The sequence below is a fragment of the Sus scrofa genome, chromosome 1, assembly GCF_054392235.1.
Source record: "Sus scrofa isolate SSC_HxYL_T2T_F1_AM1 chromosome 1, Sscrofa_HxYL_maternal_Yorkshire_Landrace_v2.0, whole genome shotgun sequence".
In the NCBI taxonomy this organism is placed as follows: Eukaryota; Metazoa; Chordata; class Mammalia; order Artiodactyla; family Suidae; genus Sus; species Sus scrofa.
The window spans coordinates 72,469,254-72,493,816 of NC_139383.1; the positions used below are offsets into that span (position 1 = coordinate 72,469,254).

General features: G+C 43.8%; 2 protein-coding genes across 19 annotated transcripts in view; one reads left to right on the forward strand and one right to left on the reverse strand.

The window, feature by feature from the left end:
* The window catches only part of PRDM1 (PR/SET domain 1), a 113,170-nt gene that overhangs the window by 79,255 nt on the left and 9,352 nt on the right, over positions 1 to 24,563 (forward strand). For 8 of the 14 annotated variants that reach the window (XM_084961669.1, XM_084961648.1, XM_084961686.1 and 5 more), the window contains 2 exons: positions 14,130 to 14,378; positions 21,227 to 21,346. In XM_084961669.1, the coding sequence (XP_084817795.1) occupies positions 14,196 to 14,378; positions 21,227 to 21,346 (303 nt within the window). In that variant the 5' untranslated portion in view covers positions 14,130 to 14,195. Of the gene's footprint in view, positions 1 to 12,295; positions 12,543 to 13,065; positions 13,872 to 14,129; positions 14,379 to 21,226; positions 21,347 to 24,563 lie in introns of those variants that run through there. The other 6 variants (XM_001925350.5, XM_021090455.2, XM_005659340.4 and 3 more) reach the window with 5 other exon arrangements.
* The window catches only part of ATG5 (autophagy related 5), a 234,153-nt gene that overhangs the window by 13,321 nt on the left and 196,269 nt on the right, over positions 1 to 24,563 (reverse strand). For 3 of the 5 annotated variants that reach the window (XR_014833090.1, XR_014833114.1, XM_085004864.1), the window contains one exon: positions 23,225 to 23,404. Coding sequence is in view for 3 of the 5 variants with exons in the window: in XM_085004864.1 (XP_084860990.1) it covers positions 23,252 to 23,404 (153 nt within the window). In the remaining 2 variants the exon portion in view is untranslated. Of the gene's footprint in view, positions 1 to 23,188; positions 23,405 to 24,563 lie in introns of those variants that run through there. The other 2 variants (XM_085004834.1, XM_085005246.1) reach the window with 2 other exon arrangements.

Here is a 24,563-nt window from a genome sequence, read left to right on the forward strand (position 1 = left end):
AAATCTACTCCTCTCCAGCATTCATTGAGCCTTTCTGCTTTGCATTTTCTGATGCGTATACTTAGCAATGATGTTTGTATGTATTCCCAAACTTGACTATGCTAGTTGTAATTATGTAATTTAATTAAATATTATATATATATCAATGAAGTATAAGTATTAAGAGTTGGTTGCATTAAAATCAAGTCAAAATCTTGATAAATACTAGTTAAAAAATCCTGTAATTGAAATAGATGTGGGTGAACAATGATAAGGTATTGGGACTGGGAGGTATAAATCTAGGGCAGGTTTGCACTCGGGGCACTTGGACAGAAAGGCAGTGCATTATTTGGGGGGTGGTATGCAGAGAAGACCCTGAGGACTTCAGAAGGAAGAGGTTCATTCTCAAACAGAGGCCTTGGCTTACATCAATGACAGAGAATCTGACATTCATTGATATGTTTCAAATACAATGTTTTAAGTATCATTTTTTGAGTCTCTGATTTAACTCTTTATAATTTTAAAAATTGAAGAGGGGCCAGATAGGGGTAGGTGGTTAAGAGGAACAAACTACTATGTGTAAAATAAATAACCTATAAGGATATATTGTACAGCAGAATAAATATAGCCGGTATTGTATAATAATTATACACGGAGTTTAAATTTTTTTTTTTTTTTTTTGTCTTTTGTCTTTTTATTGTTGTTATTGCTATTTCTTGGGCCGTTACCGCGGCATATGGAGGTTCCCAGGCTAGGGGTGGAATCGGAGCTGTAGCTGCCGGCCTACGCCAGAGCCACAGCAACGCAGGATCCGAGCTGTGTCTGCGACCTACACCACAGCTCACAGCAACGCCAGATCCTTAACCCACTGAGCAAGGGCAGGGACTGAACCCGCAACCTCATGGTTCCTAGTCGGATTCGTTAACCACTGCGCCACCACGGGAACCCCTTTTTTTTTTTTTTTTTGTCTCGGAGTTTAATTTTTAAAACTTGTGAATCACTATGTTGTATACCTGAAACTAACATAATATTATAGGTGAACTATACCTTAGTTTTAAAAAACTGATAGAAAAAAAAATTGATTCCCAACTGCATTAAATAAAAAAGCAACAACTGTATTGACTAGCCACTAAATTGGGGGTGGAGGGAAGGGTAATTTTGATCATCATAACAGAACTTGGTTTGTATTATCAACATCTCTTAATATGTCAACAGATCTCATTAAAAAGTTTTTTATAAAACAAAAATATTTATAAATTGAGCCATATATTTAAAGCAAGGACAGTTTGCTATTTAGAGGAATCCTATAGTGGCTTCATTTCTCAAGCAAACTGATTTTCAGAAATCTTCATTTCCTATTCTACATTAGATTTCTAGAAGCTAAAATAGTATTCTAGCCATGGTTTTAGCTCTAGCTCTTCATCGATTTTATATATTTTGAGACAATTGGATTTTTATTTCCAGTGATCTCTGTCACTCAGAGTAGACATTATACTTAGCAACAATGGCTTCTTGGAAAAATCCAAAAGATAAAAAAAACTTTACATAGCTTCATAATTACCATTAAATGTCCCTGGTTCTGCTAAGTCTTTCCCCTGGCCCTCAGAGGCTATTGTGTTTGTTTTCCTATAGGATTATCCCCATTTTAACACACTGGGAATTTTATTACTATCAGATGCTCATCGGAAAGGAGACTGTACTTTTTATTCAAGTAGACTTTCCCTCGGAGTTCCTATTGTGACGCAGCAGAAGCAAATCTGACTAGCATCCATGAGGACACAGGTTTGATCCCTGGCCTCGATCAGTGGGTTAAGGATCCAGCATTGCCGTGAGCTGTGGTGTACGTCACAGACGAACACAGCTTGGAACTGGGGTGGCTGTGGCTGTGGTGTAGGCCAGCGGCTACAGCTCAGATTAGACCCCTAGCCTGAGAACCTCCATATGCCGTGGGTGCGGCCCTAAAAAGACAAAAAAAAAAGGAGTTCCCTTCGTGGTGCAGTGGCTAACGAATCCGACTAGGAACCATGAGGTTGCAAGTTCGATCCCTGGCCTTGCTCAGTGGGTTAAGGATCCGGCGTTGCCATGAACTGTGGTGTAGGTCGCAGATGCGGCTCATATCCTGTGTTGCTGTGGCTCTGGCATAGGCCAACAGCTACACCTCCAATTTGACCCCTATCCTGGGAACCTCCATATGCCGAGGGAAAGCGGCCCTAGAAAAGGCAAAAAGACAAAAACAAACAAACAAACAAACAAAAAACCCAAAACAAAAAAACAAACACTTAAGAGCTATTGACTTAGTAGAAAAAAAATGAGACACATTTGTCTCAGAATCATTTAAAACTTTGTAACACTGGAAAAAAAATAATCCAAATTAGATTCACTAGATCTGAAATAATATTATATGAAGATGGCATAATGCTCAGTAAAATTGTAGCTGAGATATGATGGCAATTTTAGACTGCATTATTGAAGATGCAGAACTGTATTTCTTTCCTTTTTTTTTTTTTTTTTTTCATCTTTTCAGGGCCGCACCCATGGCATATGGAGGTTCCCAGGCTAGGGGTCTAATCGGAGCTGTAGCCACCAGCCTATGCCAGAGCCACAGCAACTCGGGATCTGAGCCTTGTCTGCAACCTACACCACAGCTCACGGCAACGCCGGATCCTCAACCCGCTGAGCAAGGCCAGGGATCGAACCTGCAACCTGATGGCTCCTAGTCAGATTCGTTAACCACTGCATCACAACGGGAACTCCCAGAACTGTATTTCTTACACACAATGTATTATATGCAAAATGGTTGCATAACTTATTTATCTTTGTTTTCAACTGCTTTGCACATCCTAAAACAATTTTGCAATCAGAATTATCAGCCCACTAAGCAGCAAGGGGTTTGTTTTGTTAATTGCTCTTGTTAAACCTAATTACTGTGGGGTGGAGTGGCTATGAAGGGGAGGAAGGCCCAAAGGTTGGTAGGGGAATATTTTAGGGAGAGGTCCAGTGCTTGTGAGTGGACAAAAGTAGACCCCACAAGGACTATGTAAATCACTCAGGCCTGGGAACCTGTTCTGTTGGTTTTTACCTGCTGAACTTATTTTCAAGTGCTGTTGTCCTTGGAAGTGGCTTCCTCCCTCCCTTCCCCCAGAAATATGCACATTTTTATGTCTATGGCTCCTATCCAGGAACGTTCTTTTTTGAGTTCTACAAACAAGGGCTGAGCAGCAGCATATACTTTCTCTAGAGAAATAGAAAGTATGTCCAGAGCCTATGGCGATGCCTCGTTCACAGGTGGGACTCCAGAGGCATTTTTCATCCATTCATGCAGCGTGTTGTGAATCAACCATCCCATATACGCCAGGCACCACGCTGAGCGCTGGGTGTTCAAAGATGCCTGGGATTGCTCACAGGCCAGCAGGCTGGAGACCACAGAGAAATCCCCATGTGGCGTGTGGGTTCATCCCTAGAGCACGTGAGGAAATGGGGCCAGAGGCATGGCCTACACTGGCAGCCAGGTGTCCCAGCCGCAGCCATGCCTGGCACTGCTACCATCTTTCAGCAACTCTTTAGCAAAGCATGTACTTCAGTAACCCAATGTCAGCTCTCGGCTGTTGGACTGGTCCTTGCTGGTTGGGGCTTCTGAAATTAAAAATGTTTCAGGAATTCCCATTGTGGCTCAGCAGTAACGAATCTGACTAGCATCCTTGAGGACGCAGGGTGGATCCATGGCCTCCCTCAGGGTTAAGGATCTGGTATTGCCATGAGCTGTGGTGTAGGTCGCAGATGTGGTTCTGATCCTGCATTGCTGTGGCTGTGGCATAGGTAGGCAGCTGCAGCTCTGATTCGACCCCTAGCCTGGGAACTTTCAGGTGTGGCCCTAAAAAGATACCCCTCCCAAAAAAAGTATTTCAAAGAATGTCCAAAATCGTATGAATGAATGTGTACATTTAAAATGCATCACAATCCGAAGAATAATTTCTCACACCGTGTTTTCCTATCTAATAGTACTTTGGAAAACCTTCTCTCCTAAGCAGTGGGGGAACATTATCACACGAGAAAACTTTAATCTGGAAGAACCTCTTTATATTAGTATGAACTAGATGTTCACAAAATCGAGGTCAATAAGGAGATAAACCTTTGATTTGTTTAAATATATTCTGGGTAGAATGCCAAGACAAATTGGTATCACTTGTCTGGTGAATAGAAAGCTTCGGGAGAACACTGAGCTAAGCAGTGAGGTGCAAGCATTAGTCCTTTCTCGCTGGGTAAATGTGTTTACTTTTTTCCACTGGTATTTATACTAGTTAATGTGTTGCACCAGATAAATCTACTTCCTGAGTCCATCTTTCAGCTTGTTCTCCTCTCTTTGGAGCTGACAAATGATTTGACTTTGACACAGTTTATCAGTTGAGCTGCTTGCTCAGAATACCGCAGAGAAAAAGTGAGTTATCCGCCATACTGTGTTCCTAGTCCCTCCGTGAAGCGGAGGATGCGTGACTCAGGGACCGATTCCGATGGCTGTGAGTAGTTTTACCTCCTGTAATGTATATATGTTTTCAACCCAAGTCAAACTCTAAATCATTTCCTGGTAGGGCCACTGTGAAATTACATCAAATGGAGCACAATTTTCAATTTTATCAGAGGGTGAAATTAAACCTATTTAATGGCTGTTATCATACTTCTGATGCTGAAGGGCACTAAAAATGCCTTCTCTTTGCCAAACATGAAAAAAACTTGGTTCCCCCAAATGGTTACCATCCCAGAAAATGCTGTTTTTGATGGGGGCAGGACCGCAGGCAGGTGACTCCTTCATTTTGCATCAGTGCTTCTCAATTAAATGTCATTCGCACTGACAAATGGTCATCGACTTGAGTTCAACAGCGTGGGTTAGGCAGAACTCTAGTTTTTTGGTTTTTTTTTTTTTTTTACTTTTTTATTATAAAAATTGTTTACAGTTCTAAAGAGTGTGGCATAATGCACCCTATAACCCAGTTCAACCATTAGCAGCTCAAGACCTGGGTTGTTTCATCTGTGCCCCCCTGCCCCCCGCCGAGGATTTTGAAGCAAATCTCCCAAAACCGCACGATTTTATCTGATTTTCAGTATGTGTATCTGAAATACAAGGATTTCTTTTAAAAACAACCCCCAAATTATTGTATATGTATATATACTATATATATATATATTGGGGGGGGGCTGTGCCCATGGCATGCCACTAGGCCACCAGGGAACTCCTTGTTGCATCTTTTTTTAAAAGTGTCTTTATTTTATTGTTTTTGCTTTGCAGGACCACACCCATGGCATATGGAGGTTCCCAGGCTAGGGGTCGAACTGGAGTTGTAGCTGCCAGCCTATACCACAGTCACAGCAACAGAGGACGCAAGCTGTGTCTGTGACCTACACCACAGCTCACGGCAATGCCTTAATCTACTGAGAGAGGCCAGGGATGGAACCCGTGTCCTTATGGATGCTGAGGTTCAGGTTTGTTACCACTGAGCCATGATGGGAACTCCCCTTGTTGCATCTTTTAAGGGCTGATTACTACACACTCTTTAGGACACAGAGTGGAGAAGGGTTGGAAGAGATGCCTCTATAAAGATTTTTCAACGTAAAAAATATACTCTAAGGGCCAAAATTGTATTGCAAAGATAGATTTTCCCCTTTCGTAAGATTCTGGAAGGAAAGCAGGCACACACAGGCTGGCACCAAACTGGTATTTAAAGCTCTGTTGTTGAGATAGAATTATATGCTTTGGCGTTGCTGGGTGAGAAGGAGTGCTTTGCTCTGCATAACTGGTGGTGGCAGCATAATTAGTGAGATGTCGGCCACGAATAGAACTAGCACGACATATACTCTGCACACAGACTCACATGCAGCTTTGGCAGCCAGCAGAGATCTAACAGTTGGATCCTCGGAAGCCCCCGCCACTTGTCAAGTCTCATGCTTAGTGCAGTGTGGTCACTGGGGTGCCTCTGAGCCTGATTAGCCGCCCCCCGATTAGGAAACTGTCTGAGAGGCCCAGGAGATATTGATTCAGAGGCAGCCTTCTGTTCAGACACCGCCCCCCCTTCCCCGCCAACACCCTTCCTTCTCCTCTCCTCGAGCTTCGAGGAAGAGGGGAAAAGTCGAAGAGAAAAAGGGGTCCAGATGGGAAAGAAAGAATGCTGAAAAGATCTGGTTAGGAAGTAGGTCAGGTACTTTGGAGATTAAGAGTAGCCTGCTTCATCCCTGAATGCAAGAGCCTGGGACAAGTAGCATACAATTAGGAGGAATTAGAACAGCAACAAGTAGCTTGGATTTATCAGCTTTAATTGTCTATTGTCAGGACAGAGCTCTCCTCCCGAGGATCCCGGTGGCCCGGGCTACGTCCTAATACTTTTAATGGACCTCCATTGTCGGATTATCTCTTCCAAAGACAGTGCCTGTTCTTTTAAAAGAAGCTGTTGGGAAGCCAGCCTGAAAAGCAGGGAGCCTCAGCCTTCCCTGTGATTGGTGCCATTCTAGGGTAATGCAGGGGTGGCCCTTCTGCCCCCAGGGGCACACCTTCAGGGGGACGATGCCTATTGAACATTAACCCCTCAGCCCCAGCTTCCCCTCTGTACTTGCAGGAAACAATGGGCTGTAGATGGAGGTCAGATAAGCCAGGGCTGCCGCTTTACAATCTCCACACTATCTTCATGTTAAAAGGTTTCCTGGCGTGTTCTTAGTCAACATTGGAGAGTTTTGCAAAAGATAAGGTGTCTATTAAATGTCATTGTATTGCCTTCTGTTTCCTCCATCACCTCCCAGCTCCTCAGGTCTAGGGGAAACCATGTTAGGGACCAGTTCCCCGTCTCCAAAGGCTGGCACTGAATTCGGCAGGTTTAATTTTAATTCCAGTCACCGCCAGTTTAGCCTTTAAAAAGGTCCTACAACAGGAGAACCTTTCCTAGCCCATCTGTACCTTAGGCCCCAGGAGGATGAGAGCTGAGTTCAGGTTTTGCTCTGTGCCCAGGGAAGAGGCATGTCTGTGGGTGGCATCTGCCAGGTTCACGATCATATGTAAAATCCAAGAGTGGAAGGAGGGCCTGGAGAGATGAGCTTTCTGCTTCCTGATCTCTGGCCCTCAGTTTCCGTAGCAGGAAAATGAGGTGTTGGGCTGGATCTGTGGTTCTCAGCACAGGCCACCTCTTAAATCCCCTTTGGAGCAGAACTGGGGCATGCGGGACACCTTTATCTTTACATCACAAAACTAACTTTCTTTCTTTCTTCCTTCCTTCCTCTTTTTCCTGCTGTTTGGTGAGGAGTTCAAAGGATTTCGCTATTGTTTCTGTCTCTTCTCTCCTAACTCACCCTGGCATATAAAAAGCAAGCCTCTGTGATCTCGAACCTTTGCTTAGAAAGGATGAGAAGAAGCCATCAACCCCATTTTTTGGTCAGAAATCACTCTCCCTCCATCCCTTGCTGGATGCTCTGGGGTTGCGGGGACGGAGGTGCACTGTGACAGCCCCCGCCGCAGGGCACTTTTCCCTGTTCCGCGGGGACGCTGCTGCCTACGCGGCCCTCCCTGCCTCACAGCTGCTCCTCTGCTGAGGCGTCTCATCGGTTGTTGGCCTTTGTTTTCAAGACAACTCGCCCCTCTTTCATCTCACTCTGGGAAAACACTCCTATCTACAATCTCCCTTTGATTTCCACCTTGGATCAGCCCCTACCCCTTCAATGAGTGGTTTCCCCTCCCACTGGAAGGTGAGAGAAGGGGAAGGAAGAGAGGACTTCCTTCGTGCTGTGGACGCCACTCTTCCTCTTCCCTGAATGCAGAGAAGAGTGAAGAGGAAGCTGAGGATCAGGATGGACACCTTTCCTGTTGTTCTCTTCCTCCTTTATTTATAGTCCCTATGTTGCCTTCTGTTTGTGTGGTTTCTTCCTTTGTCCTACCGAATGCAATTTTAGGAAACGTTTTCCGGATTCAGAAATGATCTTTCTTCCCATGTCCTGCCCCGCAGCATTTTCCAGAAATTTAAATCCCTCTCTTATCTGACTATTGGATAAAAGAGATACCTAGTTAGAAAGAAAAAAAAAAATATTGGAAATCCACCTGAGTTTCCCCACACATCGCATAGAAATGGTTATCATTTGGCTGTGGTTGTTTATTAAGTGCGTGGATGTCAAACTCAAAGGACAATTTAAAAATATGTAAATGAGTTCCCATTGTGGCGTGGCGGGTTAAGAACCTGACTAATATCCACGAAGTTTTGGGTTCCATCCCCAGCCCAGATCAGTGGGTTGGGGATCCGGCGTTGCCGTGAGCTGCGGTGTAGATCGCAGACGTGGCTCGGATCCTGTGTGGCTGTGTCTGTGGCGTAGGCTGGCAGCTGCAGCTTGGATTCGACCCCTAGCCTGGGAACTTCCACATGCTGTAGGTGTGGCCCTAAAAATAATAATAAAGAAAAATACGTAAATGATTCCATAAGGACACAACTGTCCATCTGAAAGGAAGGTAGGATGAGACACAGGTGGTTCTGTAAATCCCAAGACCTCAGACATTTGTGTGGGTTTTACAAAGTTTTATAAAGTTCTCTGGGTGGCACTTACCAGGGGAGGGAAGGGAGCTCCGCTTTGGTTCTTCACTGCCCTTAAATTTTGTTTCTCTTATTTAGGAAGTCAAAACACTGACCTCATTTCCAAACATCCACAGCCCCCTAGGCTTACTTACCATCCCAAGGGTTAGGCCCTGAATATGTTTGTCCAGTGTGTTGGGGTGGTGAGCTGTGTCACGGGAAGGAAGGCCTGTGCTATTTTTAAATTGATGCAACCCATGGTTGAAACATATCATACACATATCATACCAATGACACACACGCTGCATTGTAACCTAGCATGTGTCATACATACATTCTCTCTCACTCACACACACCCCTGCCCTTCTCATCCGGCTTTAAAAAGGGAAGGCAGCCGGAACGCCAAGCCTGATGATTTGAGTTGAAAAGGCTGTTAAAGTGTAAAAATCAAGTACCCCTCTGGTGCTCAGCCTGGCTTTGAGACATGTGGGAGGGCTTCAAAGCCACCGTGCCCCGCTTTTGGAGCTCTGGCTTGCAGTTGGTCCCCAAATGTTTACCAGCATGAAGATGCCTGACTTACAGGAAGTGGGAAGTGGGTGTGGGGGGTGAGGGTGAGTGGGTGGGTAGGGAGTGGGGAAGGGAGGGTGGGGGGGGTGTCCTCTTGATGTGGTTACTCTGTCATTGACCTTGTTTGGGTAGAGCAGGAGTTGAATTAGAAAATGAAAACACGTTTCATCTTAGGCCCATTTCATCCCATTTTTTACTTTCCTTAGGAAAAAAAAAAAAAAAGAGAGTTGTTGTTTTTTTCCCAAGGGGAGCCAGGTCTCCAGATTTGGTGCTCAACTTCCCTTCCTTCTACAATAGTCTTCGCCCACACTCATCTGGCAGCCTACAAATGCAACGCCCAGCCCACCGAGAGAGGACTGGGCCGGGCCCAGTAGCTGAGGCTGAATATCATAGGCTTGTCGAGCTGCTGTGATGACACCATCAAAGGGAATAGATGGGGGTTTCTGAGAGGCGAGCTGTTTGGATCATTCATGATTCGCTGCCATTGTGAACACTCTTAAGGAGAGAACTCTGCCTGAGAAATGCTGATTAATAAAGGTAACTGAGGTTGGCTTTTTTTTTTTTTTTTTTTTTTTGGTGCTCTAACAGGGAGGGAAATAATATAGTGACTAAAAACACACCAAGGCATTACTTAGAAGCAAACACTTTGAGATGTAAAGACTCTAGGCAGGGGCAGCCTTAGATAGCTAGCTCTCTCTGCACAGCTGTACCAGTGCTGACGTCTGCCTGCTTGCCAGCATCCTAAATGCGGTGCTCATCGGGCCTTCTAGAAGGGGTGAGTGACATTTGGTGGGCCACCCCTTCTCCTCTCTGCCTCCCCTCCTCACCCCCAAGCACTTTTGTGCTGGACTATACCTAGATAGGACTATATGAACATGCGTTTTCTTACGACAGGGGCCTGCTTCCTTCCTTTATTCCCTCTTCCTTTTTTGCAGCTTTCATTTTAAATTATATCACATTAAATTATATCCCTTGACTGCTACAATGACAGTAAAAAAATGGTTTGGTTTGGTGCTTCTTTGGATTATTTGAAGGGTTTTATAGTCCAACACTGGGTCTCAAATTTGACTTTCCTTCAAGTTCCACTCGTGGCCTTGTCCAGCTCAGCTGGAGCACCTGGAACTAATTTTAGGGTTGCCTGCTAAGCCCCACGCTGGTATTTGAAGTTTGCGTCCTCCCTAGACTCAAGCTCATTTCACCACCTCTGAAGGTGAGTGCAGGCTGATATTAATTAACAGTGAGTTGATTCACTGGCATCTTCCAGTCATTAGAGTAAATATTTGGCTTAAAGGAGCCTCTTCCCACCTCAACCTTGCAACTTTTTGCCCATTCCTTTACCCCACCACGGTTGACTCACCAGCACTTGCAGGGGTGTATATGGCCTAAGACAAGAGTTTGGTTCTAAAAGGGAAGTGAGATACTCTTTAACATCTGCAGGCGAGACTGTTTGAACAGCAGGCCGGCCTTCAGTATGACTACATTGTTTTTTTGTCCATGCGGGCGCTGACTCAGCATCAGTTAATAAACCCTCTGGAGAAGGCTGGATTTCTCTTGTTTAATTATCATCTTGGCGCTTTCTGAGAACTCTTGTAAGGAATTGTTCATTCAGTTTTATACCCCCAGCACGTGTGCCGCCTAAAAGTCGTGTTTCCTCTGGGTGCTAGCGTCCCCTCTGGCATAACATTGCAATCGCAGGTCATCAGGCAGTGAGCTGGGAGTGTGGGTTACTTATGTCCCCTAGTGGGAATTTAATTGTTCAGTACTACAGAGATTGTGGAATGATTTTAGACTCAAGCACCATGTCCTGGCAAAAAATCTTTTGCCTCCCGTCTAAACCCCCCCCAAAAAAATTCTAGGAAATCTTCTTAAAAGAGAAAAGAAATTTGAAAGGTAAACAGACATTTTTTATGATTGAGTTGGGCTTTTGTTTTGCTTTGTTTTGTTTCTTCCTGTAAACAAATACTCACATGTCCACTTGATTGTGTGACTAAGTTGGTATCATTGGTTGGGACTAGGTGTGTATGTGGGGGTGTGTGTGCCTGCTGGGACTGGGTGTGTGTGCACACATGTATTGAAACTGTTAGTAAAGACACTGGCAGCCAAAGGTTGAAGGAGAGAGAATTTTTAGAAGGGCAGCAGGAATAGTGGGAGACTTGTGTCGCAGTGCTCCAGACAGTCCTTGTAATGGGGTGTCTGCTCTAAACGGACCCCTTGCATCATCATTTCCCTGAATTAGAGGATTCCTTGCTGAAGGCACAAGACCACTGAAGGAAGTAAAGCATCTGGTTTGTTTTGTAATGAGAAGCAGGAATGCAAGGTCCACGCTCTTAATAATAAACAAACAGGACATTGTATGCCATCATCACAGGATGTCCTTCCTTCAACAGAGGACTGACTGGGGCTGGAGCAAGAGCGGGACAGGGCTCCCTTCGAAGAGCCCCACTAATTACTGCCTCCGTCTGCCTTCCACTTGCCAGTGATCAGTTCCACATTCCCTTTAACTAGGAAACATTAACGCTCTACACTTTGCTCACACACTCCTGGGAAGTCTGCCTGTGGGTTTGGGGGAGGAGAGAAAAGGCAAAGACATTTTAATATGTAGGATTATAACTTCTTCCTATTTCCCTCTTTCCTAAATAGTTGAAAGAAGGAAGTCAGTTCTACTAAATTTGAGTGCGCTTTTAGTTAGCAAGAGAAATGGAAGCTTACAAGTAGGGGAGGAGAAAATGGGTATTTCACAGGCAATAGCTTGAGGACTAGACAGCTCCATCTTTATTACAGTCAATGCAAAAACAATTGCTCTTTTCACGTGCTCTCTTCAAGTAAATTCCGTGTGTTTTGTAACCGGATCTGCGCCGAGGAACAACGCCAACAGTTGTAGGTAATTTTTCGGTTTCCCCGAATTTCAGGAATGTGCGCCCCCTTCCAAAGCCGCAGCAGGAAGAAGGGCGGTCTGGAGTATTTAGAATACAATGCGGCCCGAGTTAACGCTGAGGTTAAGCGCCTTCAAAGGGAAGTCAGAAGATTCCAAGTCAATGTTGAAATTCGCAGAGCAGAGAGGAAGCGGCAGGCGCTGGCGAGCTGGGGGAAAGCCCTGGCCGAGCGCGGCGCGGCGCGGCCGAGTCCAGGTGTGGCCACGCCCCCACTTCAGGCAGCTGGTAGGAGTGAATCAGAAATCCGCAGCAGGGAGGGGAAAGGGCCGAGCCGCCGGCCGGGTTAACAGACAGAAAGTGCTGCCGTGACACTCGGCCCTCCAGTGTTGCGGAGAGGCAGAGCAGCGCGGCACCTGTCCGCGTCGGGAGCCGGGACGCGGGCGCCGGCGGCCGGAGCAGAGGGCACCGCGGCGGTGCGCGACAGCCCTCGGCGGGGAGGGGAACGCGGAGCACATGCGGACTGTGTAGGGATGAGCAACACTTATCTCCGATGTTGGATATTTGCTTGGAAAAACGTGTGGGTACGACCTTGGTAAGGAACTTGATCTTGTTTTTAAATCCGAAAACTTTTTTTTTTTTTCGTGCTAACGCAGTCGCGGTAGACACCAGAAATGCTTGTGCTTTAGGGCACTTGGTGCTGTCAAACATTTATAAGACTTTTTCCTTATGAATCATTAACCCTTTCAGTTCTAGGCATAATTGTCAGTTCATTGAAATTTCAGTAGTGGCTCCCGCCCACCCCACCGTCACACGAAGTGACTATTTTGGGTCGGCTTCATTTAAATTTTTTGTTTTATTTTAACATTTATTTGGCATCGTGACTATATCTGTGGCAACCACATAGACGTGAGCACTTTTAAATCGTCACGGAGGGAAAGACAACTTCGCATCCGACTTTTTTTTTTTTTTTTTTTTTTAAGAGCATCATATTCAGGGAAGAACTAGAAGGTAAGAGCCACCCTGAAGGACTTCGACAGTGTTATGTTTACATTCTAACGAGGACACGCTCTTACATGGAAATGCTACCCTCGTTCCGACTTTTCCCCCAACGCGTTGGTATGGGAAAACTGCGGACGGTGTTTACCTCTCTTCTCTCTCTCTCTCTCTCTCTCTCTGGAAAGCACTCTTCCTGCGTGTGAGGAGGATTTGCGGGAATACCCTTCTCAATTTACAAGTGGAAGCAGAGCTCGCTTTCTCAGTCTTCTGTATTTGTTATAACTTTAGTTACAGTAAACTGTAGCCCATCAGCGACTTCTGGGAATTCGTACACTTTCAGATTTAAATGGAAAGTGCTATTTGTAGCCGAGGACTCCTAAAGGAATTCTCTCCAGGGAATTCTATTGAACAGTCTTGTGTTCGGTTTTTTGCTTTTTCAAGATGCCCACGGTCAAAAGAAACTGCGGGGAGTTGTCGCGCCCCCCTCCCCCCCATCTTTCCTCCCTCTTTTCCTATGGTCCAAATGTTTCTGAAAAGATGCAGCTCAGTGATGCTGGCAGGATGCAACCCTTTTCAGCCTTCCATGTGAGAGGATGAAAGAGATCGCGCTGCAGAGGGGGTTGGGGGGGGGAGTTGTTTTGAAAGTTGTTTTGCGTTGGGAGCTGGTGGGAAAGTTCAGTCTTCCCCATTTGGAAAAGTCAGGCTGGGTTCCGCTCCTGCACCACACGCGCTTTCCATTTTTAGCTTCATTCAGAGGCAGACAGAGCTCCTTCCTCTTCCTCTCCTTGTTTGTGACACTTTTCTGAGGCAGCTTTTCCACAGCGCTGAGGGTCTGGCGGCCATGACCCCAGGCGTCCAGGGACAGAGGACTGGGCGCCTACAGCATTTTTCTGCCCTGAGAGGTAAAGCTGGGAATTGTTCAGAGGTGGTTCTTTTCTTTTTCTTTTTTTTTAAACTATTTCCCCCAATGAGGTTGCCACTTTTTTTTTTTTTTTAAACCAAGGGAAGCACTTAAAACCTTGCTTCTCCAAGGCAGTCTTCTTTATACAGCTTTTTGGCTCTTACTCAACTGTACCGAGCGCTCTGTATCTGCTTTTAAAGTCTTCAGACGACTGTGTTAGTCATAGCCTCTCGGAGGAGCCACAGGACAATGGGGATTAAAGGCCTTTCCCTTCTCTTCCAGGCTGCCCCCAAGTGTAGCTCCAGTGCCGTGAAGTTTCCAGGGTTGGCAGTGGGGACCGAGGGGACCATGAAAATGGACATGGAGGACGCGGATATGACTCTGTGGACAGAAGCTGAGTTTGAGGAGAAGTGTACATACATTGTGAACGACCACCCCTGGGATTCTGGCGTCGATGGAGGGATTTCGGTTCAGGCAGAGGCATCCTTACCAAGGAATCTGCTTTTCAAATATGCCACCAACAGCAAAGAGGTAAGCTTCTGGTTTCTTGCTGAAGACTGGCACCTGAAGCCAAATCTCCCTACTTGCCCTTGAGGCCTGGTATCCCTGGGAGAAACTCTTAAGTATCAGTAAATAATTGATCACTTAATTCACTTCTTTCATTGCTTTCTCTTGCCCTCAGTGGGCCCCTCCTCATTTTCTCCAGCCCGCCACTGTTCCATACTTATTAGTAAACAGTTAAATCTTTTGGCAAGTTGACACGTCCTGGAAGAGCTAAGTGGCAGCAAGGGGTGAGTGAGATTGTCAGCAACTTGGAGAAAATATCTGGCCACTCTGGACTCACCGGCCCTTGACCTCTCATTGTACAATAGCTTTTGAGGGAGAAAACTTTTTGGTAGGGGGGAAAAAAATGTTTTTCATGTTTCCTTTGTCTCCTTTTGGTCATGAGATGGCTTTATTCTTTTTTAACGAGCCGGCTTTATTAGCTGGGTTTCTAAAATTATTCTCAAAACCTTGACGTGTTTATGAACTGATGGTATAAATGGAGAAGAGGTTCGTGTAAAAGTGTCCTCTGTCCGCATGACTTCAGCGCTAACCACTGTTTATCTGCACAGCTCCTTTGCTCTGGCTGGGCTGGCAGGCCCATTCCTTCTTAGCCTCTGAAGTGGGTACACTCTTTGTTGTTTCAAAGGGGCTGAAAACCCAAACTTGGAATGAAGCAGAGGATTTGTGTTTACCCTTTTATATAATGATTATAGCTAGGTGTGATGTTTAGCTGTTGAAATAACTTGCAGAACCACCTCTTGTTTTGAGAATTCAGCTACTGCAGTTGCTCTCATTGGTCGACTGCCGGGCTTAGGGGAAGGAATGGACCCTTCCAGACCGTCGCCCCCACTGCAGGTCACTGTCAGTTCTCACTGCCTTCAGAAAGGAGTGGAAAGGGGATCATTTGCTGTAGGAATCCAGAATGCGATACTGGGACTATTACAACTGAGTCACATCACTTTCCTCCTTCTCTAAGGAACAGCGTTTGAAGGGGTGTAGAGCCTGTTTGGGAAATACTTTGTCTCTTTCCTGTTTGTGCATCTGAGTTCAGTGTTGTTGGTGCGGGGGTGACACAGCTGTCTAAAATTAAATTGAGCGACTCTCCTTTGAGTTTCATTAAAGCGCAACCTTTCTTTCTTTTTCTTTATTATTTTTTTTTTCTTTTTTCCTGCTGGGAGAAAGGAGGCTGATTTCACAAAAAGCAAAATTTAAATTGTAGTTGGACATTACCAAAATTTTCACCCCAGGAAGTTTCCTTGTGGCTCAGCGGGTTAAGGGTCTTTCTAGTGCTGCCGCAGCTGGTCAAAACTGGTACGGGTTCAATCCCAGGCCGGGAACTTCCATATGAGCCCAGCACAGCTAAAAAAAAAAAAATTTTTTTTTTCACCCCAGAGATTGGCCTTAATTACACCTCTTTCTGAAAGTAACACTCTTCTGCATAGAAAGGCTCTTAATATGTGGCCTGTGGAGTCACTGTGTGCTTTGAGTATTTAAAATTTGGCTGTGCCTATGGCTTTAAAAGGTGTAGCATTCCCCCCCCCCGCCCCCCGGAATATCAAGTTTGACCAAATATTGGTATGTTCATAGGTTTCATTTGTGCTCTGTTGCCCTGTCCAACCCCTTGGAATTGAAATAAAGGCCTCCATTCTGTGGGTCACCCTTGCCTTTTAGTTCTGCAGTGTTCTTACCCTCAGTTCAGCTCTTAAGTCTTTCACTTTTCATCATTCTACTTAAAAATCAAAGCTAAATAGAATGACGCCCTTAGAGCATTAGTCCAAGGTTCAGAAAGATAGTCACTTAAGGTGTATAGTTAGAGCTAGAGCAAAGTTCTTCAGACTTCCCCAACCGAGCTTCTTGATTGTGCTACACTGGCCCCTCTTGGTGTCACTGTGGTTTTATTTATTGTCTTAGCATATCTCAGCCCGATCCTTTATTAAGCTTGTTTGGTATTTTTTCTCTGAATGTGGAGCTCCCTGTTTCAGTGCATTCAATTCCCAAAAAGCATATAGGGCCTGTGTTCCTAAGGAGGTTCCTTCCAAACCCACCTAATAAGGGATCAGGATTCTCTTATTCCATTTTCCTCTACTAGGAAATGCTTGAAGAGGGAGCAGTACATCTTTTGTCCCTCATCATACAAGCAACCAGGAAACCAACTTAAATGTAATCGTCTCCGAGGCTCTCTCTGGAATGTGTACCTATTTTTTTTTTTTTTTTGGTTTTCCCCTCCTTCCTTTTTGCACTTTGGCAACGGACAGCTCCCTTGAGGTGGCGAAAGAACCGTGGAATTAAGCCATTGAGAATGTGATAGTGGCAAACCCGTTCTAGAACAGACACCTTCAGGATGGATGAAATGTTTACATTGTTGTTATGCAGTTGGTTCCTTCAGACCCACGAGCTGTGGAAAGAGGAAAAAAAGCCTTTGTACGTGTAGTTTTTATCTGACTGATTTATCTTGCCCTGCTTTAAATGTTTTCATTTAAGTAGCAGAAGATGTTACACCGTGTGCTGTTGTGCTGACATCCTGGGGATTTTTTTTTTAACAAAACCATTTTTCATTATGAATTTGTGCTATGTGTCAGCACCTTTTTTTTTGGTTTAAAAACAAAACATACAAACCATATTTCTGATCTTGACCCTCATTTTTAGATTTGGTTTAGAATCATTCCGCACCTTTAATGAGGCCGTTCTTACTTCCTATTTCCAGAACTCAAACCAAATATAGACCTACTATTCAAAAAACTTTTAAAACTTTTTAAACTGCTGGGCTATTCTTTTAGGGGGATTTTCCCCTTGTCCTCCTGAAATAATCTTCTGTGAAAACTTGAATACAGAAAGATATCAACACTCAGGTTCTAGGCGCGGTACGTCTGTACTGAGGGTGTTTGCATTGAAGAGACTCTGTGGCTCTGCGTCTGACCTCCCAGAATTGTGTGGCAATAGGCATCAGGTGATGCTTATCCATGTTGATTGAAGTCCATTATTAACTAAGGCCATGTGTAAAAAGTATCTCACCAAACCATGCAACTCCCTTTCATTCTGCCTTTTACTGGGGAGACCATGGACCGAGGCATAGCCACATTGCCTTTAAAATAAAGATAACTAAGAAGGAAAGCTTCCAAAAATATCTCTATCTACTTCACCCCTTTAAAAAAAATGGGGTGAAGTACAGGCTGAAGTCTTGGTCCACTGCAGAGGTGTAGTCATCTCTATGCAAATATCCTGGTATTCAAAATAGAATTTTAATTGAATGAGTCATTTTCGTGGAGGGGGAGGGGAAGAAAGAGCTAGCAATTACAATGATTTTGATATAATTTGGGGTGAGGATGCTTATACCAGATTTAGACCTGAATGATGTTTCTACTTAAAACTCATTGCCATGCATCTCTAAGCTTATATGCCTAAAGAGGGAATTTGCTTTTTAAAAAAATTTCATTTGCCTTGCTATCAGACTTTCATTCAGCACCCCCACTCCACCCATACTAAGTTGTGACACCTTCATTTTGTTTGTTTGTTTTTTGTCTTTTGAGGGCGAAACATGGAAGTTCTCAGGCTAGGGGTCTAATCAGAGCTACAACTGCCCGCCTATAGCACAGCCACAGCAACGTGAGATCCAAGCCACTTCTGCAACCTACACCACAGCTCATGCCAATGCCGGATCCTTAACCCACTGAGTGAGGCCAGGGATCGAACCTGCATCCTCATGGATGCTAGTCAGATTCCTTTCCGCTGAGCCACGATGGGAACTCCACCTTCATTTTGTAAAATGGAAAACAAGCCCTGTTTTTTGTCTGCAAGCCGCAGACATCAGGGTGTGTTGTGTAACTGAGGTCACAGGCAGACAGGTTTGCCCACGTGGTGAAGTGGTCTGCCCTGAGCGGGCAGGCAGGGCAGGGAAGTGTTGAGGCCGGCGCCCTCCAGTTTTGGGATGACACATAGCAGCCAGTCCCCAGCAGTGATGCTTTAGGACCCTGGTCAGTTCCAGCAACATTTCCTTCCTGACCTAGGTGAACCCTTTCTCAATTAGTCTTTTTAGCCGTGGGAAATTCATGGCACACACCAGGTTCCCGTGTTTTATGTGCTGGCTCCAAAGATAGAACGTTCTTGGCCAAGATTCACATCCGGATCTTGCCAGGGCCAGAGAGAGAAGTATGACTTGGTCTCCCACTTCCCATTAAAAACTGTCCTGGTTCCTATCCCTGCTCCAGTTACCTAGCTGAGCACTGGAATCTTAAAATTGGAATCTTAGAGTTGCAGCTCTTAGATCCTCTTTGAATGACGTCTCAGACAGAGACAGAGGTAGAGATGAAGGTGTTGATCATGTGTTATGATGCTGGACTGGGAAGAGTTCGAGGTGGTATATAAGCTACACACTTCCTTCTGACCTCAATTCTATGGTTTGGTGTCTCTGTTCACCTATAGGTGTGAGCTGATCTGTGGCCCATGCCCAGTGCATCACAGAACTTAAAATATTAGGGCTCTTTCCCACTTGCAAAGATAATCTAATATTGAGGCTCTTTTTATTTGTTTGGGATTGAGGATTTTCATAGACCTCCCTTTCCTCTTCCTTGACCGACGTTCCTCTTTTTCATTGTTCTCCTGTTTTGCCCACTGAGTTGCATGCGTAAGGTTTCAGATGGCAAGAGCTACTTCAAGTGCCACCTTACAGCTTCCTCAGTGACTTGCCTGTAGCTGTGCTCAAAGGCCGTTGGGTAGCTTATGTCTTCTACAAACTCCTTTGTAGGAACACGATGCTCGGTGACTTCTTTTGGATCATAAGAAAAGGGTGTGTGTTTTCTTAGTGTAAGATTGATAGCTGAATACCACAAGGCCCATGGTTAAAAGAATGGCAATTCAGAAGAAAAACCCTGACCTCAATGTAATGCTGCTTGTGGGTAATCAAGCTCTGACTCCCAAGACACTGTCTGCCAGAGACTATAATTTAAAACAAAGTTGATGAACCAGTTGAGTACCTTTCTTAAAATGACTGCTTTAAAGTGGATATGTTGAAAATATCAACTGCTAATTATTGGCTCACCAACAAATGACATTATTTGTTTTCCCTGTTTGGCGTTTTAATATTATGGAATAACCACTCAGATAGGAATGCTAGATGATTTATGTGTCATGGAAGCTGATTCCCTGAATTCTTCCAATTAATTTGGTTCAATAATATATCATAAACAATGAGCCTTTGAGTAAATAGGTCTACTTAAGCTTCAGTCTGTATTTTTATCTCAAAACTGTTCTCAAATACTCCCGCCCCCCACTGCCAACATATACCAATAACGATGAACTGTTATGAAAGGGCAGATAGATGTAAATGAGGCAGAGGAGGAGGATGAAGTGAACATCTGCTTTTTTCAGCTCTCTGCCAGAAATTCATAAAGGACCAAAAATAACATTCTAGCTCACCAACCTTGTTTCAGCTTGTGTTAGCTATAGGAAATTTTCTTACTTTTTTTTTTTTTTTTTTTTTTTTTTGTCTTTCCAGTCTGAGTATGGTCCATTGGCTTCTATATTAGATATTAATTTTAAAAAATCATTGGCTGATAAGTCACATATCTGAGAAAGACTGGTCCATCACAACCATGTAGGTGTGCTTATTCTATATCCATTTAAATGGAGGCCTAAATTCTGGAGGAGATTTAATGAGGTATTGGTGTATGTCGTAACAAAAGTCTTAGATTCCACAGTGAACATTTATTGATTCCTGTGTTCGGGCTGACCGTTTCGGGTGCAGAAATGTAAAGGAGCCACTGGGGATAATAAAAGTTGGAAATCGGTCTTACGTTTTCTTTCCCCTCTTGGCCCATTTCAGCAAGGTATTCAGTAAGTGATTGGTAAGCTGTTTTGGAAAAAGAAAATAAAAATGGGAAAGTGAGCAAATGAAAACCAAAAGAAAAAGAACTGCAAAATGTTGTAAGGGACTATTACAGAGCAGTTCTTTTGAATAGTGATGAATTGCTTCCTGATCCGTGGTTGGTGATTTTTTTTTGCACCCCTCCCCCACTTAAGAAATTTACGATCAAGGAGGAACTGGTATAGTTAACCTGTTTCTTTAGCAAGGCCCTATAAAGTCAAAACGTTGTGATGCATCCAGTCTGAGAAGGTCATTTCCTCAGATCTTAGAACCCACAGCTCTCCTCGGTATAAATTCCATTTCAAAGGAAGACTTTTGACCACTGTTCAGAAGAAGATGCTAGAGAAGAACAAAGTTACTTGGAAGAACGTTCTTCTATTAAAGAGAACTTACAAGTTAAGAAGAAGAAAAAAGAAAAAAGAAAAAAAAAAAAACCTCATCTGGAATGAAAAAAAAAAATAGAATATGTTTTGTTTCTGGTTCTTTAGGCCTTTGTGGAACAACCAAGGAACATTATTTTGGTTTCTGAGGTTAAAACTCTTCTATTCCCCTTCAACACACTGTGTTTATGGTTTGGGGGAGAAGAAATAGGAAACTAGGAAAACGCTGAAACCGTCTAACCTTCATTATCTAATTCTGCAGTGTCTGAATCTCGTTCTAAAATAGAATGATTACCCTGTCTTTTCTTCTAGCATAAACAGTATTAGTAAAAATAAAGGACCCTTAGTCACGGGAGAATTTGACTATGTATACTTGGTCCAGTATTTGCTTATGATCTAAGAGTTTAAAAGATGGTTTTCCCCCAAATTAAGCTCGTTGCTAATTATATAAGCACCATTAATGTCTGCTCTCCATAGTACAGTTTTGTCATTGTTGGTTGTATTACCATGTGACAGTTCAATTCATTCAGATGAAAGGATCAATTACCATTTTACCGTTGAAGTCATTGTTTCTTATCTTTTACCCCCTTTAGGTTATTGGAGTGGTGAGTAAAGAATACATACCAAAGGGAACACGTTTTGGACCTCTAATAGGTGAAATCTACACCAACGACACAGTTCCCAAGAACGCCAACAGGAAATATTTTTGGCGGGTAAGTAGGGAAATTTTTCCAGACTCAGTAACTATTAAGGGGAAAAAATGAAACTAAAATTGCTGGGTCACTTCCTTTTTCAACCTGTCCTGGGGCTCACCACAAGTATTCAGGGTCTCCACGGACACGGAATTTTCTAAGCAAAGCATGATGAAACTGGTTAAATGCTTGGCTTGGAAAACACAGCCCCGTTTTCAGGGAAAACACAGGGATGGAGATATGGTCTCTGTGTGAATCTTAATTTTTGCAATTCATTAGAGCCTTTGTGATGAAAGGAAACAGTTTGCTGCTTGCTTCAAGGCTAAGTTCATTTGCATTTTTGTGCAAGGAAGTAGTAATGAGTCACCAAAGCCTTAGATATCACCCCTTCTTGATTTCTTGCTGACTTAACTTTAATTGAATGGAAGAGTCATCATAACTGGATTACCTGGAAAATAAATGCCATGAAGGAAGGATGGGTGCGCGGGGAATGGAGATGGACCGCATGACTAGTCCTGTTTAAATGCATCTGTACCATAAACCTATTGGATTTGACAGTATGTTGGTTACTCCCATAGCATAAGGAAAATGCTTACAGTCATTCAAGATGATGAACTTTCCTTTAACATCCCGTCAGAGTCCACCAGTATAGTTCCCTTTAGAAGATCACAGTTAGAAATGACCTCACAGATGAACTAAATAGATAGAATCTTTGAGTAAAAGACCTTGGATTAAGATGAAAAGAGAAAAACTCGAACTGCTTTCCCTTTTCCCAGAGAGCTCTCTGGGACACTCTGTTTTCTCAGAAAATAAAGATACCTTCACTAAATATATTTATTTATCTATTTTGGCTTTTTTTTTTTTTTGTCTTTTCAGGGCCACACCCATGGCATATGGAGGTTCCCAGGCTAGGGGGTCCAATCAGAGCTTTAGCCGCCGACCTACACCACAGCCACAGCAATTCGGGATCCGAGCCCCGTGTCTGTGACCTACACCACAGCTCAGGGCAATGCCGGTTCCTTAACCCACTGAGCAAGGCCAAGGGATCAAACCCGCAACCTCATGGTTCCTAGTCAGATTCATTTCCACTGCTCCATGACAGGAACTTCCTTTACTAAATTTAAAAGCATTGTTTTTTTTTTTTTTTTTCTTTTTAGGGCTGTACCCAGGGCATATGGAAGTTCCCAGGCTAGGGGTCAAATCGGAGCTGCAGCTGCCAGCCTACACCACAGCAAGGCCAGATCTGAGCTTCATCTGCAACCTCTAGCAGCTCATAGCAATGATGAATCCCAGACCCACTGAGCAAGGCCAGGGATTGAACCTGCATGGTCATGGATACTAATCGGGTTTGTTACTGCTGAGCCACAATGGAACTCCCAAAATATATATTTGCATAACATGTACATAATTACTGGGAAACCATTATTTAAATTCTTTTAAGGAACATGTACATGGTGACAACAAAAATTGCATTACACTTACTCTGGTCAGTATTTACCTAGAACGCTTATATCTTTAGGACAAGTATCTTTATAAGAGACATATTTGGGGATCATTCAGAAACTGTTCCTAAGGAACACAATTTTTTTTTTAATCCAGGAAGTTGTGTGTTTTTAGAAATACTTTAGTATTTCCCAAACTGAGAATTGTCCACTAAGAATTGTGTGCTCACAAATTTTATTTAATAATTACTCATGCTTAAAGTATATTTAATACCTGAATATTTGATACCTGGCAAAATGGGAGTGCATTTTCACCTTTCTTGCCAGTAAGGTCTTCTCAGAAGTGAGCTATCGTGATGTGTAATTCTTGGGAGTGGAAGGTCAGAATTAAGACAATCCAGCCCAAGTCTCTTTAATGCGTGATTCTTTTGAAAAAAGACAAGAAATACTTACAAACCTCCTATCTCTGTCCCAGTTCTCTGGTTCATGGAAGATTGACTCTGAGCAACTGAAGTGCTTTCCTTGGGAGGATTTCTTTGAAGCAGGTCTTTCTTTCACGTGCAAAGGATATTCTAGGGAGATAACTTCCCACTGCTTGTTCAAAGCATCCTGATTTTGCTGGCAGGAATATGAACATCTGTTGTGGGGAAAGAAAAAGTTTCATGCAAATTACACAGTCAAAGAAGATTAGGGATGTTCAAGTTGAGAAACCAGTGACATTTCTTGTAACTGTGCAATGAGTCAGCACGTTTTTAATCTTCTTGATAATATATGGAAATGCTGTGAGGGTGAGAGGGAGCGGCATCCACCTGACGTATCATTACTTTATTTTCTTGTGGGTGTGTGTGTGTGTGCGTGTGTGACTTCATGGCATCGACATTTCTGTTTTTAAATGAGGATACAGTAAATTGTAGTCCGTGGAAGGCTGACTGGAATCAACACAGCCGTAGCTTTAGAAAGCAGTTTCCGCCCAGCGAAGTGCAGAGCGATGGAACCCCATGTTCCTGGAAGTTTGCACATCAGAGTAAACAAACTTGAAAACCCCTCTTGATAGCAGAATTCACCCAGCCTTGTTCCATTTTCTCTTAACAAAACACACCGCAAAAGCTCTCACAAGCTGCTTTGATGAAGCCACATGTATTTCCCCCTTCACAATTTACAGGAAGTTACTCTTAAAAGAAAGTGATTCTGGTGTTTACTGCCCGTGTTAAAGGGACAGAGTTCCTTTTTGTCTCTGATAACGCTGACGCGAAATGCAGAAAGAATTTATACACGAACATAATCAGTAGGTGACTAAGGACAAAGCCATCACCTGCTGTCTGGTTAGAGCCAAACTTCTGCTATGAGCCCTGCCCACCGGCTTGGAGCCCCCAAGTTGCAGCTAAGCAGGTACTGAGTGTGTAGATGCAGGGAGCTTTCTTAAGTCTGAAGACAAGGTGGGTACATCTTAAACGGAGGGAAAGAGAAGCTTTTCTGTGGAAGGATAAGGAGTTTGTTTATAAAGCCGGCTCAGGAAGAATGTAGATGTTCATTTCTCCTATTCCCTCTGCCTTTTCACCGAGTGGCCTGAGGGCATCTGTTAACCAGAATTACTCTTACTCTAGGGCAAACCAAATTCTTCATTTTGGTTGCTGTCTTGAAAGAATAAGCTGGTTGCTTCCAGTTCTTTTTCCAAACACCCCAGGCCTGTGGCTCTGTGAGTGGTGTCTTAGCCAACCTCCTCTCCTCTCCTTTGGCTTTGAAAGAAAGCTCAAGGCCAAAGCTGTTTATCAAGAGGAAAAGTGACTTCTCAGTAG